The 16,992-nt window shown below is 45.7% G+C and overlaps 1 protein-coding gene across 1 annotated transcript; it reads right to left on the minus strand.

Moving 5' to 3' along the window:
* LOC103085277 (gastrokine-3-like) lies at positions 1 to 10,677 on the minus strand. The gene is given in 7 exon segments (XM_082931328.1): positions 1 to 312; positions 1,248 to 1,389; positions 2,578 to 2,618; positions 2,621 to 2,681; positions 4,294 to 4,440; positions 4,836 to 5,020; positions 10,431 to 10,677. Coding segments are annotated over 7 exon segments (918 nt in total). The 3' UTR covers positions 1 to 217.
* Between the last annotated feature and the right edge of the window lie 6,315 nt (positions 10,678 to 16,992).

A 16,992-nucleotide genomic window follows, 5' to 3' on the forward strand; every position in this document is an offset into this window, starting at 1 on the left:
GACCAGGGAGGCAAGAAACTTTATTGTTCTAATCCAGAGGGAGAAAGTGTATCCCGTTTTTAGATTACAGAGCTTGATCTTGGGTCAAAAAGTAGAAGGTGGAGGCCTGAAATGAGCCGCTTCCCATCGGCAGAGGTGGGCTGGGTCCCTGAGCTCTGGGTTCAGGTCAGCGGTCCCATCCAGGCAGGTCCGCTCTCCACGTGGCCGACCTGGAGGTTCAGAGCCCAGGGAACTCCCCACAGATGGAGAGTCTCAGGAAGGACAGAATTTGGACTTCGAAACAGGAATTGGGGTCAATAGCCAGTGCAGTACCTTTAAGAAGAAAGAGAAGCATTTTATTTAAAAGATCACTTAATCGCTCTAAGACCCCTAAGTAGAGTGGATATATTGTGAGTTGCACCTAAATTAGATGTGATGTTCAAGACAACTTTACTAGCCGGAGACTTGGGAACAGAATGGAAGATCTCACCGGTGCTGCACTAAGTGGCTCCATATGCCTTTTCCTATTTCTTTTATTGCTCTTTAATCATCCTCTTTAACCACCCCCCTCCACCCCCACCTCTCAAGTTCTCTGTGTTTTCCTGCTGGAAGTTCCTGTTATGAAGAAACCTTGTTCATTGGGTTAGTTTATGCTAAGATGTAAGTGACAGGCAACAGCTTAATAGGAAGTGGTTACTGACTCTCTCTGGAGCAGCAGGCAGATTTTGCAGTCTTATCTGGTAGCTTTCCAAGCCTGTCACCATTGATCCCCCAGCCATATCCCCAGCAGGGATGCCAGCCACTGAGGCGTTCCTTTCCCAGCATGTGGTCTATAACTATCAGGGTCCTGCCTCCCAGCATCTGGACAGCCAGAGAAAGAGGAGGACTGAGAACCCCAAAGAAGTGGGCCTCCTATGGGGGATGCCAGGCACAGTGCTGCTTGGGCAGGGGGAGGGGAGGGGAGGATGAAACTTTGGATCAGGTGAGAGTATCACCAGCTGTCAAATCCCAATGGTGAAATGACAGTCCTCAACCTTCTGGTAAAGCCAAGTTAACTCTGCTGCCTGTTCTTAGTGGTCCCTGGTATCAGGAAATCTTCACTGCCACCAGGGGGAAATGCATTTCGGGGCTCATTATTTTTATACCCAGTAGCAAAGAAATAGAATTGACCAGAAAACTGTCATTAGAATTTGCTAAGCACCTAAAACTCATACTGCACCATTTGCCTCAACCATGGTCTTGAGTTTCTAGTTAAGTTATTAACACACCTTCTTTTTGCTCTTGGACAAAGTAGGTGGGGACCTGTCGGCACACGTCCTTGATGGGCACTTGATACTGGGCTAAGTTCTTGACCCGGCTGGGTAAAACAGTGTAGGTCAGGCCTCGAGTGGATGGATAATGCTTTAAAGCCTGGAAAAGGTGGCATTTCAAAATGGTGAGACAGCAGATAGAGGTGGTGCAGCAAGGAGGAAGAGCGAGAAACCTATTCCAGTGCACAAAAAGAGCCATGAACTTGCCCTGGAGTTTCGTCTATAGCAGCAATACCCTGTCTGACCACAAGGTGATGACATTACTCCAAAAATATCTGTGTATGAGCCTGTGTGTCCCTGTAACGCTGTACTCCTTGCACCCTTAAATTCTCAACTCTTCCAGCCTCCAGTGCTTTTCTCATCTCTAAAATTATGTGTTTCATTTGTATCATGCATTTACTTGTTGTAAATCAGATGAGGGGAATACTTTCTACCTCTCTTTAAAAAAATTGGCAAATTGTTTTATTTATTTTTATTTATTTATTTATTTATTTTTGCGGGGTACGTGGGCCTCTCACTGTTGTAGCTGCTCCCATTGCGGGGCACAGCCTCCGGACGTGCAGGCTCAGCGGCCATGGCTCACGGGCCCAGCCACTCGGCGGCATGTGGGATCTTCCCGGACCGGGGCACGAACCCATGTCTCCTGCATTGGCAGGCGGACTCTCAACCACTGCACCACCAGGGAAGCCCCTGTTTTATTTTTATGTGACCCCAAATGCGTTTTTTTCCCCAAGAATCAGCAACCCACCTGAAATGGACATTCATTTTGCCCAGATGTCCTGGGCGGGTTATTTAAGCAAATGATGCCAGATTTCAATGATTTGCCAAGGACCTCCTGCTGCTTTTTAATTTATTTGACAGCCCTTGTCATTTAAGAGGCTGGGAGGGAGAGAGTTCCAGCAGTCTGGGTTCATTTTAAACTAAAGATAACACGTGTGTATGTGTGCAAAGGGTGTGCAGGGGAGGAGAGAGGGCATGAGGATAAAAAGACTCTATTAGTTCACTCTAATATTTATATTCAACTACTTATATTCACTGACATGTAGCTCACACCCTTTTGGAATAAACTAAAATTATGTCATTGTATGGAGTTTTCATTCATATGATGTAATTTAAATGGGCCATGGACTGAACTTGGAGTCCTTTGCACGGTGATAGAATTTCATGCACATTAAGAACAAGTATGAACTGAATTCCCCTGTGTATACAGCACCATCCTAGGAGGTCAGGATGTAGCGCTGGAAAACACCAAACTAGGAGGGGACCACAGTGAACTGGTTTCACTTACCTGGTGGTCCAGGGCCTTGCTAATATCATCCAAATTTGGACAGCTTCATCCATCTTGGCTAAGACACAGGCCATCTTGCTAAACAGCTTAGCCACCAGAAGGGCCTTAAAGCAACACAGCAGAACCCTGTCATTCATTCAGTCACAGTATAGTGGCCTCCTGCTTGCCATCAGTGCTGCCCATAGCTGGTCCTTCAGACTGTGGCATTGAGCATCCCGGCATAGCGCGGCCCTGGGCGTCAGAGCAAAACGCCAGCAGCAGGACTGACAATGCACACAGGGCCCTGCTGCCCCCGAGGGCCCGTGGCACTGTCACTGCTGCAGGCACCACGGGAAGGTATCCGCCGGGGCACTCTGCATACCCTTAACAGACTGGTGGGAGTGGAGGGGTAGGGCGTCAGCCCCAGAAAGAAAGCCGAATTTAAGGTCCTGTTCATGGCCCTCAGCCGCCTCCATGACCCTCAGCTTCCCCATCTGTAAAGTAGACCCTCTCCCACAGGGATGCCATGAAAGGATGAGACAAGATACTGCCTGCTTGTGAAGCCAGTGTGTGAGATAGAGTGCTCTCTGGAGGTACAGGGTGAGGAGAGGCCTCGGTCCAGACCTCTAGACTCAGATCCTGGCTTTGGGTCTGCCACTGACCACCTCTTACGTGGCCCTGGACCTGACCTTCAGCCTCTCTGAGTTTTGCAGTAAAGCCGAGGTTCTCCAGCTGAGTCTGACTGAGCCCACCTCCCTCCGCCAGCCAGAGCAGTTCTGACTTCCATTCCATAGAGTGGCATTTTGTGACATCTTTCATTGGAAGAAAAGTCTCTGTGGCTTAAAACAGAGTTGGAAATCCCTGGACTGCATCCCTTTAAGGAGGACTCAGGAAGCGTGTCCTCCAGGAAATCAGGAGCAGGTCAGGTGAAGAGTGAGGGGGATGGCGTTTGGGAAGGAGAGCATGGGAGGCCCAGGCAGGCGCAGAATGAAAGCCTGTGCTTGCGGGGTCTGTCCTGAGATGTCCAGTGTGCAAGTAGGAGGGGAGCTTCCAAACAGCAGGGGCTGGACAGCAGAAGCCCATCCAGGGAGTAAGGAGTGTGGCCTTTTCCTTCATTTAATCCTCTCAGAGTCCTTTCTGGTAGGAAAGACAGCTGTTGATTCTGCTTGGCAGATGAGGAAACTGAGGTGCACAAAGGCTGAGCCATATCTCTGGTTATAGAGCTTTTCTATCAGGGAGGTGTCCCTTCCCAATCCTGCCTTTTTCTGCCAGGTCATACCTCACCACACCCAACCATCTGGGCAAGTGGAAGCAAGGTTTCTAAAAGTGAAAATAAATTATTCACCTGCTTTTGAAATAAACTGATTAAAATCTGAGATCAAGACAAAAGACCTCCATAGCACATACCAGTTATAAGAAATCTGCGTTCTTGAAATGGCTCTCTTATTTCAGAGGCCTTCAGGAGCCCTGTGAAGTCAACACAGGAGACGAACACAAAACGATGTGGGATCCCTAGAGATCACAGAAGTTCCTACTGCGGTCACTGGCTCAAAAAGAAGTCACTGAAAATGCAAGAAAGCTGGTCCCTTATCTAAAGAGATGTATTCCCTCAAGATCCTAAACCTAGAGAATGTCTATGTAGACAGGGTCCTCTTCTCTCTGGAAAAGCAAAAGGCAAAATGTTGGAGCAGGCAAGGCTTTCTCTGGCATTTATAATGAACGTGTTCCACATCTTACATTCTCGTAGTCCAAGATTCCATCCCACTCATTCAAAACATTGTTGACTTGGATGCTGACCACACCTCGAAAGGCATTGACATGGATGCTCTGGGTCCCAATAGATCCATCCAGTGGATGGCTGTCACTGAGGTTCTGGAGATCAGGCTTAGCCCAAAGACACTACTGAAACTGCCCTTAACAAATCTAATGACTGTTACAACACTAGATGCAAAGGTCATTTCTCAGACCTCTCATTTGACAAAACAGCAGCATTTGGCACCGTTGTGGCCCTCAGTGAGCCTCCGGGACACACACGTTTGCCTGTTTGTTTCCATCATTCTGACCAGCGTTCTCCCTTTCACTTCCCCAGCCTCGAAATGTGGACGGTCCTAGACCTTAGTCCTTGGACCTTTCCTCTTTTCTGTCTACACTTAGCTCACTTAGTGATTTCACCCACCGTGTTATGGCTTTAAATACAGTCTCGACTCTAAATATTCCCAAGTGTGTATGTCCAGCCCAACTCTCTCTCGACCCCCAGACTCATGCATCTAATTCTCTACTTGATGCCTAATCATCTGAAAGTCAACACGTTCAGAACTGATCTCCACCCCCGCCAACCTGCTGCCCACAGGCTCCACCTCAGTGAATGGAGCCACCATCCTTCTCTCAGTGCTATTGGAGTCATCTTGACTCTTCTTTCCTTCCCACCCATATCCAACTGAGAAGAAAATCTTTTCAGCTGTACCTTCAAAATACATACAGAATTAAATAACTTCTCATCAACTCTGCTACTACTACCCTCGTTTAACCCACCCCCCGGGAATCTTTTTTTTTTTTTTTTAATTTTATTTATTTATTTACTTTTGCTGTGTTGGGTCTTCGTTTCTGTGCGAGGGCTTGCTCTAGTTGCGGCGAGCGGGGGCCGCTCTTCATCGCGGTGCGCGGGCCTCTCACTATCACGGCCTCTCTTGTTGCAGAGCACAGGCTCCAGATGCGCAGGCTCAGTAATTGTGGCTCCTGGGCCCAGTCGCTCCGCGGCATGTGGGATCTTCCCAGACCAGGGCTCGAACCCGTGTCCCCTGCATTGGCAGGCAGATTCTCAACCACTGCGCCACCAAGGAAACCCTCCCTGGAATCTTTTGAAAGCCTCCTAACAAGTGTTTGTCAGAGCACCCCGGTTAAATCCCAAGGCAGACCAAACCCAGCTGTAGCTTCCTATCTCATGCAGTATAAAAGCCACATGAGTTACAGGGACCTACTGGGTCCCACAGGGTCAGACCTCTGTTACCTCTCTGCCTTCACTTTCAACTCACGTTCCTCTCACCTGTCAGCTCTGGCTACTCTGGCTTCTTCACTGTTCTTTGCTCAGGGCCTTTGCACGTTTTGTTCCATCTGTCTGGAATATTTACTCCCAGGAATCCGAGTTTTTCTTCCTCATCGTTTTTTTTTTTTTTTAACCATCTTTATTGGAGTATAATTGGTTTACAATGGTGTGTTAGTTTCTGCTTCATAACAAAGTGAATCAGCTATACATATACATATATCCCCATATCTCCTCCCTCTAGCATCTCCCTCCCACCCTTCCTATCCCACCCCTCTAGGTGGTCACAAAGCACCGAGCTGATCTCCCTGTGCTATGCGGCTGCTTCCCACTAGCTATCGGTTTTACATTTGGTAGTGTATGTATGTCCATGCCACTCTCTCACTTCGTCCCAGCTTACCCTTCCCCCACCCCGTGTCCTCAAGTCCCTTCTCTAGTAGGTCTGGCAGGATGGGAACAAAGACACTTCCTCATCTTTTGTGATCAAGATGTAACTTCCCTGGGAGCCCTGTCTAAGACTGAGGACGCCACCCCTGACATTCTCTTTCCCCTCTTGCTTTCTTTTTCTCTGTCACACTGATCACTCTATATAGTTTGCCTCTAAAAATCATACCGTTTCTTCCTGTAGGATGTAAGCTCTCTGAAGTTAGGGACTTCTGTCTGCTTTGTTTACTGCTGTATCCCCAGCCCATAAAACAATAGCACCTAGGTCCTCAATTAATGATGGTGAATGAAACAGTAAATAATTTCCGTAAGTGCCCTCAACCAAAAACAGTGTCACGAGAGAGAATAGCAATGAGGACCCAATTCAGATGCCAGGGGAGTAGCTGGGGAAGGGTCCGGCCTTTCTGAGAAGTGACTTTTGGGCTAAGACCTTCCAGAAGCCTGGGTGTGGCCAGTTAGACGTGTGGGGTTGGGTGGGGAAGCGGTCTGATCCACGGTTTGGGTTTGCTGGGGACTGAGAGGTTTCTTGAGTGCCAGAGGAAAGTGCCAGACAAACCAGGAGGCGTGGGTCACTCTGGAGGAGGGTGTCCCCAGCAGAGGCTGGGAAAAGTGCCAATGCTTGGCGGGAAAGGTGGGGGGTGCAGGCTGGGTGGCCATGGAGGCTGGGCCTGGGTGATTTTCTATTGTCTGTGTGATGGGAGCCACCAGAGGGTCTTTTAAAAACCTCTTCCAGCTCTCTGCGGAGAACGGATTGGAGGCCAGTAGGAGTGAATGTGGAGACGTGTTATCTCCTGGTAATAAGGGTTCTGAAAGCGGGCCTGGGTTTTATGAGCTTCATTCCAGATTCATTCCAGGCCCTTGGGGTGAGGGTGAGGCTCCAGGCTTGAGTTATTGCTACCTTGTCTCTTGGGGTTGGACAGAGCGGGCAGGTTGGGAGCTGGCTAATTTCAGTTCATATAGGCGCTTACTGTGAATTGCTAAGTGGGTGAGATCGGAGTGGTTTCTTGATAAAGAGAGAGCTTGTCAAGGGGGATTTCGGAGCCATTTTCCCCATCAAATCAATAGAGGTGTTAATCCTCAATCTAGATAGCAGAATACTGTAGTTGCAGACATTGGCTTTAAACTCCACTGCAGATGAACCAACTGTCAAGGACCTCGGCTGCCAGCAGACAGGCCTGGATGATGAAGAATGCCAGGCATGCAGGACTGGGACTGGGGACCGTGGACATTCCAGGACTGACTCCCCTCCGTGGGCACAGGGGAGGAGCCCACAAGCTTCTGGATGGCCTGATGCTTTACTGCCTGCCGGCATCATACCCAGTGGCAGGAAGAAACCCATCCTGTGCCAGACTGTAGGGTGGGATTTCCTGGCCCAGCCTCTTTAAGGCAAAAACTATGATTTAGGAAAAGAGATTGGCAGACAGACAAGCATCATAACAGTTTTGTCCTACGCGGACATAGAGAACAGACTGGTGGTTGCCAGTGGCGAGAGGGTTGGGGGAGGGATGGAGTGGGAGTTTGGGGTTAGCAGATGTAAGCTTTTATATATAGAATGGATAAACAACAAGGTGCTACTGTAAAAAAATAATAAATAAATAAATAAAATAAATCTTTAAACTGGATGAGAACATTACTAAGCATCTTGAAAATAAAGTTCACCCCAACACTCTCACAAAGCTATGATTATTCTTGAGTAATTTCTCCTGGCATTTTCCCATGGGAATTTATTAATATAATTTCCATAAATAAATGTGGTGTTCTACTTTTTTTATAACGATATATTTCAGTTAATCATTTAAAGACATTTAAAAAGCAGGGGGAAACAGAGGACATACAAATACTAAATCCAAAAGGGTTTTTTTCTAAGTATATGCATAATGTTGCAATGAATGTCTTGGTGTGAAAACATTTTTATTCTTTTGTATTATTTCTATAAGATAAACTCCCAGAAGTAGATTGAAATTGAAACACATTATGTGTTTGAAACACATTATGATTCATGATATACACTGCCCAAATGCTTTTCAAAGTATTGTGTTTATTTGCACTTTCACCCGTAATGTATGCATATACAAATTTTATGGCAATAAACATTATTCTTTTTTAAAAGTTTTAATGGTTTAAGAATGACATCAAATGTTATTTTTGTTTTAGTTTTATCTCCTTGATTATAGATGAGATGACTGAATATTTTTCCATAAGATTTTCTTTCTTCTTTCTTTTCTTAACTAGCTCTTTGCTATTTGTAATTCCTGGATGAGCCTCAGCTTCCTCTTCTGTAAAATGGGTATGTTAGCAGTATTACCTTATAGGATCGTTGTAAGGGTTAATTAGCCAGAGCAGTGTTGGATAGTGGTCATAGGCTTAGCTTGGATGTCATCTAGGTTATCTGGCTTTGGATGCCAGCTCTGATATTTGAAAGCTGATGGAGGTGGGGATGGGCAAGTTCACATTGCCAAGAGCAGGAGGGATTGGACATATCGTTGTGGCCATCTTTGGAAAATACCATCTAGCACGTTAGTCAGTTTCTTCTTTAAATAAGTCTCTAATTACACAAATAATTCATCCTTTTAAAACATGAAAGTTAAGGCTAGCGTCCCGTTTGACCAGCACCTCAATTCCCATCTCCTCTCCAAAGGTGACTACCATATTTTGTTTGGTGAACATCTGGTGGGACATTTTGCCTGTGCATACCTACACGTACATACACACATGCCCATGGGCATCCATAGAAAATCTGTAGTGTTTATAATGGTTCACATTAATAGTATCGTACTATATGTATTTCATGTCAATGTGATTTTTCATTCAACACATCCAGAGATTGCACTATGTCATGCACTAAGACCTCCCTCATCCTTTTCCATTTGTGCACAATATAGATATAGCATAGTTTATTGAATAATTACACTATTCACCAACACAAAATGAGTGTCCTTTCCCCAGACTCTCTCTGACAGTTAAAGGTTTTCAATTTTTGCAGTCGAATTGGTGAAAATGACATGATAATTGTTTTACTTTGCATTTCTTGGATTATTAAGTGAATATTTTCATAAGTTTATTGACCATTTGCTTTTCTTTTGACTTGCTTGTTTTTATACTTTGCTCCTGTTTTGAGTCATTTAAAAATTCATTTGTAGGATTTTCTTTATATAATATTCATTTGTTGCAAAATTCTTCTCTCATACTTTCACTTATTTAACTTTGTTTACACTCTTTTAATGAACAGAAGTTTTAGAATGTTGATGAAATCAATTTTATCAATCATTTAGGCTATGGTTTTGTTTTGTGTGTTTTAAAATTTTTTGAAGTCTTTGTTACTCCCCAAATATTTTCCTTTAATACTATATAATTGTGTTTTGTAAGTTTAGATCTACAATTCCTTTAGAAGTATGTTTTATGACAGTGTCATTTAGGTCTTAATGGGCAGTCAGTTGTCTTAATCCCATTTATTGAATTCTTCCCCCTTTTATTTAAAATAGTATCTTTATTGTATGCTAAATTCCCATATATGCAAAGATCCTTCTGGATTTTCCATTGTGATACACTGATCCATCTACTTACTCTTGTGACAATATCCCAGTTTGTATAACTATAGTTTTCTAACATATTTTTCTCCCCCTCTTTATTCCTATTTTTCAAATTTGTCTTGACTATTCTTGCCCATTCAGTCTTCCATAGGAGTTTAGAATAAACCTATTAGGAGCTTTTGATTGGCAATGCGTTGAATTTATTAACTAACTTGGAAAGACTTAACAAAAACTTTTCTATTTGTAAACTTGTCATTTTTTTCCTTCTTGCTTAGCATCCCTAACTGTAGCATGCAATTCTCAAAGTGGCCACAGGGTGGCGGTAGGAGCAAAGAAGGTGAAACTCGGGCCCCTCATGAGAGACGCGGGAAGCCACAAAGCCCTTGAGACAGGAGAACGCTTGTGGGGGAGTGAGCTGGCAATTATCTGCACGTAACACCTTACACTTACTTTGCATAGTTTACAAATATTTCATTTACATTATTTCCCTTGGAATAGGTGATGAAGGCGATCTTTCCCCATTTTATAGGTAAAAGAATGAAACATGAAAACATGCAGCCAGTCTGGGAGGATGCAGTGCCCACACCCTCCGTGCCGAGCCCGGTGCTCTTTCCACTTCATCCTCGTGCAGATTTCAGACTTCTCCACACTAGACAAAAGGAAAACAAAATTAGTGAAAGCTAAAATTCAAAGCGACAGCAGGAAAATGTGTGCAGGACCGTCATCCCTGTGTTCAAAATCTTAGTGTCACTTCTGTGTGTTCCCCTCTCCTTTCCCTAATTTAGGTGGTGCCTAAAGCTCTGATGACATATCTCACATCTGCCTTTTCTCTCCTCCCAACACCATCATCTTCACCTTACTTCTGATGGCATCCATGACTCCAGGCTTCCCCTCCAACTCATCTGCTTCACCAAGGTAATACTTTTTGTATGTCAGAGATGGGGAAACTGGGACAAAGAAGGTTATTGCCTCAAGGATGGGATGACTGGGGTTGAATGGGAAGTTGGTGGGGCTTCCAAAGCAGGCGGGACCTTCCGAGAACATTTGGGTGGGTACAAGGTGCCGAGGGCGTGTACAAGGTGCCGAGGGCGTGGGAAGTTGTGACATGGTCAGGTGGCCGCCCTATCTGATTACCTGGTAGGGCTCGGGGAGGGGAAGATGCAACAGAAAGCAGGTGAGGGGTTATTCAAAGATAGGCAGGCAGGGATCTCGTGGTTTTCCCGGAGATCAGTTCATGCCTCATGGGTCAGCAGGACCACAGTCACACTCAACCATGACCCAGACTTTGGAATCCCTTGTGCTCTAGGCCATGCTAATTCCGACAGCCTTGAGCCAGTTGCTTCAAGGTTCTGGTGACTCAGGGATCTGGTGACTGAGCCCTTGTCCTGTTCCTCAGGATTGGGGCTTTATTTTATATCCGGACCCAATTATGGTCTTGTACCTGAGCAGCGGACTTGGCTCTGAGCTCAGCTCCCCAGATCTTTCAGCTCCAGGGTCCTGCCTCGGGTCCTGAGGGCCTGGTCCTAACCCAGCCTTGCAGGTCTCCCTGACCCTGGACATCTGCCTCCCTGGAGCACCAACTCTTCGGCCCCAGACTCCCTGCCACCTGATTCTACTCCCAGGCCAGGGCGCTTCCTGCTGTGACCCTTACTCCCTTCCTGGAACTTCCCAACCTGCACACCTGCCCTGACTCACTGGGCTCTGCCTGCCTCACAGCATTCCCCGCATCTGCTGTGGCCCCGCCCATGGCACCTCTCTCGGTTCTACTGTCGCCCACAAGAAGCCTCTTGAGGTGACTCCAAGGCCAAGGGCATGTAGTCCGTTGACCCCAGGCAATGGGCAGAGCAGGCAGTCATGTTGGGCCAAGCACCAGGCAGCACCGGGCAGCACGGGGCAACCCCTCACCACTTATCACCGAGAGGCAGCTGAAAAAGAGCACCCTCTGGGACCTGTTTTCCAAGAAGACTCCCTGAGTCAAGGTGTAAATGTGACCCCAGGCCACGCCTCTCAGCACCAGCTGAGTCTACTTCCTGCAGCTTTAGGAAGAGAAGTCAGAAACCTCAGTTTTGCCTTATAATGCAAATTGGGGCAACTCTTTGGGAAGGCGGGGCTGTGACTCAGGGAGGCCTGCAGGGGGGCCTGAGGGAAGGGCTCTGTGCAAGTGTAGTTCAGATGTTCACACACACACACACACACACACACACACACACACACACACGAGCTGTGCTCTGGTCTGGGAAAAGGATGGGATTCCTTCACCCACCACACACATGCAAGCCTTATAGCTCCTCTGTGTTTTGTGAATTCTTTTCCTCTAAATTCACAGAATCTGGATTCATTATTGCAAGTATGGGCATGGGGAGGGGAGGTGTTTATTCCCACCATCTAAAAAAGCAGATCTACAGGAACTGTGCCTCTTAAAAGGGAAACATCAGCTCGAAGGGCCCAGCACGGGGCAGGGGCAGGAAAAAGATGGAAACCTTAGCCAATCCGGTGAACAGAATCAGAAATTGTGTTAGATTTAAAAAAAAATTTTCACTAGACAGCAAACATTTTTAAAGCAAGCATTCCACAACCTTAAAAAAAAAAACACTTTATTTGAAGAGTCATAAAAGCAAAAACATCCTCAATCCATCCTTCCTTAATCCCACCCTACACCCCAAGTGGATGGTGGTAGATCCCTATGTAAGTGGAATAAAATAAGGAGAATTGGAAAAAAGACACTTTCCCCTCTGTTTTGGGCTCCAGTTGACCCTGTGGCTTGGCGACAGGGGCTGCTGGATAATTTATTGGGTGAATTGGGGGGTGGTCTGGCCCCTGGAGAAGAAAAAGGGGGTTTGAACTATTAGGGCAGGTTAGGGAGGACCAAGGAACACTTGATCCAATTGTTTCTCTTGGGTCCAGTCATCCCCCTTTGCAGCCACTGCTGCCCATTCAAAGCCCTGTATGTGGCTGATGGAGATTTTTGGTGGCTGTGGCCCATGTGCTTCCACCCGTGTTCCTACTCGAAGATCAAGGACCACCCCAAGCCCCCCGGACAACAGCTGCAAGCCTTGCCCCTCTCTAAGCCCCTGAGATTCCTTCACATCGTATCTCATTTCCAACTTAGCCACCCAACACTCAATACTGTTCTGTACCCGTCCTCAAAACCTTTTTTTTTTGGCCACACAGCAAGGCATGTGGGATCTTAGTTCCCCAACCAGGGACCGAACCCATGCACCTTGCAGTGGAAACGTGGAGTCTTAACCACTGGACCTCCAGGGAAGTCCCTGTCCTTATAAAGAGAAGGCCCGTCCTACGTCCTTGCCCAAGCTCCAGCTATAATGCCATCTTGTTAACGAGCTATTCCTCTGCCTCTTTCTTCCACGCCCAGGATCCCCAAGCTACCTGATATCCAACCTTTTTCCCTGGTTAGTGTCCTGGTTTTGGAAAGTGCTGTTCAAGGCCCTTCACAATTACCTATCTACTGCCCATGACCTACAGACTAATTGCCAAGTACAGCAGTTCATAAAATATCAGATATACTTTCCTGGTAGGTCACCAGCTATTTACCTGTTACCATAGAAAGTTTCCACCTTCCTTATCAGAGCAGAATTATTTGTGCTCATCCAGCCAGATCTCCCCTATTCTCACTGGAAGGAGGTAAAGGAGACTGTATTATTGTTTCAAATATGGGATGCCCCTCCCTGAGAGGGAGGAAGGCATTTTATCTCCCTGCCCCATGGACATCAGACTTGCCCACGTGACTTGTTTTCGCCAATGAATGTGAAGGGAAGTGGGATGTGTCACTTCCAGGCAGAAGTTTTAGGAGCCAACACCTGTGGCACCATATTCCCTTTCCTTCTGCCGCAAGCGACAGTGATATTCCAAGTAGAGGAATATCTGTCTTCCTGAGTCCCAGAGTGAAAAAGACGGGGTAGATTTGTAGCTGATATATAATGGACAGGCACTATTGACAAGAAATACACCTTTGTTGTCGGAGTTTTGAGCTTTGGGGGTTGTTTATTACTACAGCATGCCAGGTAGGCGGGAGCAGTAACCCCTCACCCTCACCCTCATGTTTCCCGGGAGGGGAGGGCATTTCTTCCATTCTTCACGAGGGAAACAATAGAGTAGAAACGCTTCCAGCTTTGCCCTATTCCTCCTCCCTCCTCCCTAGGGAGGAGATGCACCTTATCTGATTGGTGATGGGGGAGAGGGAGCTGGCATAGGTAGCCCCCTCCTTCCAAGCTCCCTTCAGGATATGTCTGTCTGCATACTTGGCACCTTCTGCATGCAGCTGCGTGGTAAACCCCTAGGGACAGCCCCTGTGTGTTGGCCTGCAGCTGTCTGTGGGCAAACATCGAAACCAACCCACCTCTTATTGGTAATAAGGATGATTTTTTGTTTTTTTTTTTGCGGTACGCAGACCTCTCACTGCTGTGGCCTCTCCCGTTGCGGAGCACAGGCTCCGGACGCGCAGGCTCAGCGGCCACGGCTCACGGGCCCAGCCGCTCCGCGGCATGTGGGATCTTCCCGGACCGGGGCACGAACCCGCGTCCCCTGCATCGGCAGGCGGACTCTCAACCACTGCGCCACCAGGGAAGCCCTAAAGATGATATTTTGATCTCTGTATATCTGCTCCTAGTGAGTGCGTCTAACTCCCATATCTGAACCTGGAAATAATGGTGTTATATATTTGCTCCTTAAGACTCCAATACACAGCATCTATGTGGCTCAACTCCATTCCTGTATCTTATCATATAGCATCAGTGACATCCCCAGAGCTGTTCCTGGGGGATTTTTGAACATCCAGAAAGACTAGAGGGCACAGCCCAGCAAGCCGAAGATGGTGTAAGGAAGCTGTTACCGCTCTGGCTGCAGGAGAGCAGAAGCTGCCCATGTAGGGTCAGAGGGCTGTTGCTTGAGATTCATTAAAACTCAGAAGTCATCATTTATCCAACTCCTCATGCCGTTTCTCAGCAAACGCTTCTATAAACCCAAACAGGGACTCAATATATGGTTGAAGGGGTCCTGGACTGCACCTCTGGTCCACACCTTTTTGCCCAGGTCCATTCCCTTGGAAAATCCACTTGTCTTCTGCATCACTCAGCTCTGACCCTTGCCTCCCTCTGAAGAACTAACCAAGGAAGACTGCGGGGCAGCAGGAGTGATGGTAGAAATAGAACCTCCATGGCATCCTCAACCCCAGGCTCCTAAAGCTAGTGGGTTAGCCTACTCCATCAGAAGAGGACAATGGCTTTCAATGGAGCATTAAGTATGTGTTTCATGTCGAAAAATGAGAATTAGAGACGCTGTGGGGCTTGTTGAAGGCCACACAGCTACTGTCTCTGTGCCTCCTTTCAAACTAAACAGTCATAATAGTGACAGTTCATTGAAGGTTTCCTGTGGGCCCAGTCCCATCCTGGCCTCTTGCCATGTATCATCTTATTTAATTTGCACATTAGGTATACGAGGTGAGTCTTATTACTATTAATTTAAAGATGATGGAACGAGACTCAGATAATTTTTGTAACTTGCCCCAAATCTGATTCCATAATTGACTCTATTACCTATTCTGTTCAGTTATATTATAAAAGTTAGTATTGTAAAACTCAGAAATTCAGTCTGAGAGCTATTCTGTATCTTGCAGGAGGGAATTCAGATGCCACACATCCAAAAGGAGATGCGACGATTCCACTATTTTTTGTTGTTGGAGTATAGTTGATTTACAATGTTGTGGTAGTTTCTGGTGTACAGCAAAGTGACTCAGTTATACATATATATACACATTCTTTTTCATATTCTTTTCCATTGTGGTTTATTACAAGATACTGATTATAGTTCCCTGTGCTATGCAGTAGGACCTCAATGTTTGTATCTGCTAATCCCAAATTCCTAATTTATCCCTTCCCCGCTTTCCCCTTTGGTAACCATAAGTTTTCTTTTATGTCTGTGAGTCTGTTTCTGTTGCATAAATAAGTTCATTTGTACTATTTTTTAGATTCCACATAGAAGTGATATCATATAATATTTACCTTGTCTGACTTACTTCACTTAGTATGATAATCTCTTGGTCCATCCATGTTGCTGCAAAGGGCATTATTTCATTCTTTTTTATGGCTGAGTAATATTCCATTGCATATATGTACCACATCCTCTTTATCCATTTATCATTTAGGTTATTTCCATGTCTTGGTTATTGTAAATAGTGCTGCTATGAACATAAGGTTGCTTGTATCTTTTTGAATTACGGTTTTCTCTGGATATATGTCCAGGAATGAGATTGCAGGATCCTATGGTAATTCTATTTTTAGTTTTTTAAGGAACCTCCATACTGTTCTCCATAGAGGCTGTACCAATTTACATTCCCACCAACAGTGCAGGAGGGTTCCCTCCAAAAGGGATTTGAGAATGTTAGAATGTTGGAGCTGGGAGGATTATCAAATGCCTGTTGTTTCTGGGCCTCTTTTACCACTATGCTCCGTGTGCATATGTGCACATACACACACACACACATGCACACACACACGCACGCACACACAGCAGACTTTCAATGTCAGTTGCCACAGAGAAAAAGACTGGCAGGGGGCCAGCTACAGCTCCACACTGTCCCCATGTTCCCAGACCAAGGGGTCTATTCCAATTTATTTACTGCATTGAGACAAAAACTGAGCACCAGAGCTAGTTCACGTGCATTGGGATATTTAATTTTAATAATTAAACAGTATGCTGGTCAACTGAATGTCACCTCTCATGCCTTTGCTAAAAAGAAAATGCTGCAATGCTCACTGCTTAGGGGCTTTTCTTGTTCAAAGTAACACCACATATTGAGCAAATTAATATCCCATTTTAATGGTCTCATTGGGTGGGAACCAGGGGTTCACATGCCAATATAAATAAGAAAGAATGGGTGGAGCAGAAAGCTTTCTACATTTCATCAACAGATGAGCCCTAGTTCCACATTATTTATTTATAATTTATTTTTATTTTGACACAATTAAAAAATTATACAAAAGTTGCAAGTAGAGGAAAAAAACCTTATTTTCCCGACCCATGTGAGTGCAAATTGCCACCCTGATTCCCATTACCTATGAATTATTTGCATTTCCTGCAAACCAGGGCATTCTTCTACCTGTGTAACCACAATACAATCAACAGGTCAGGAAATGAACATTGGTACATTGTTACCAACGAACTCTTAAGCTCCCAATCAAGTTTTGCCAACTGTCCTATTAAGGTCCTTTCTAGAAAAAAGATTCAATTCAGAATCACGAGTTGCATTTAGTTGTTATGCCTCTTTAGTTCCCTGCAGTTTGGGACAGTTCCTCAGTCTTTCCTTCACTTTAATGACTTTGACACATTTGAAGGTTACAGACCAGTTATTTTGTAGTACGTCCCTCCATTTACTTTTTTTTTTTTTTTTTTTTTTTTTTTTTTTTC

Source organism: Lipotes vexillifer, unplaced genomic scaffold, assembly GCF_000442215.2.
Source record: "Lipotes vexillifer unplaced genomic scaffold, Lipotes_vexillifer_v1.1 scaffold311, whole genome shotgun sequence".
NCBI classification, from domain to species: Eukaryota; Metazoa; Chordata; class Mammalia; order Artiodactyla; family Lipotidae; genus Lipotes; species Lipotes vexillifer.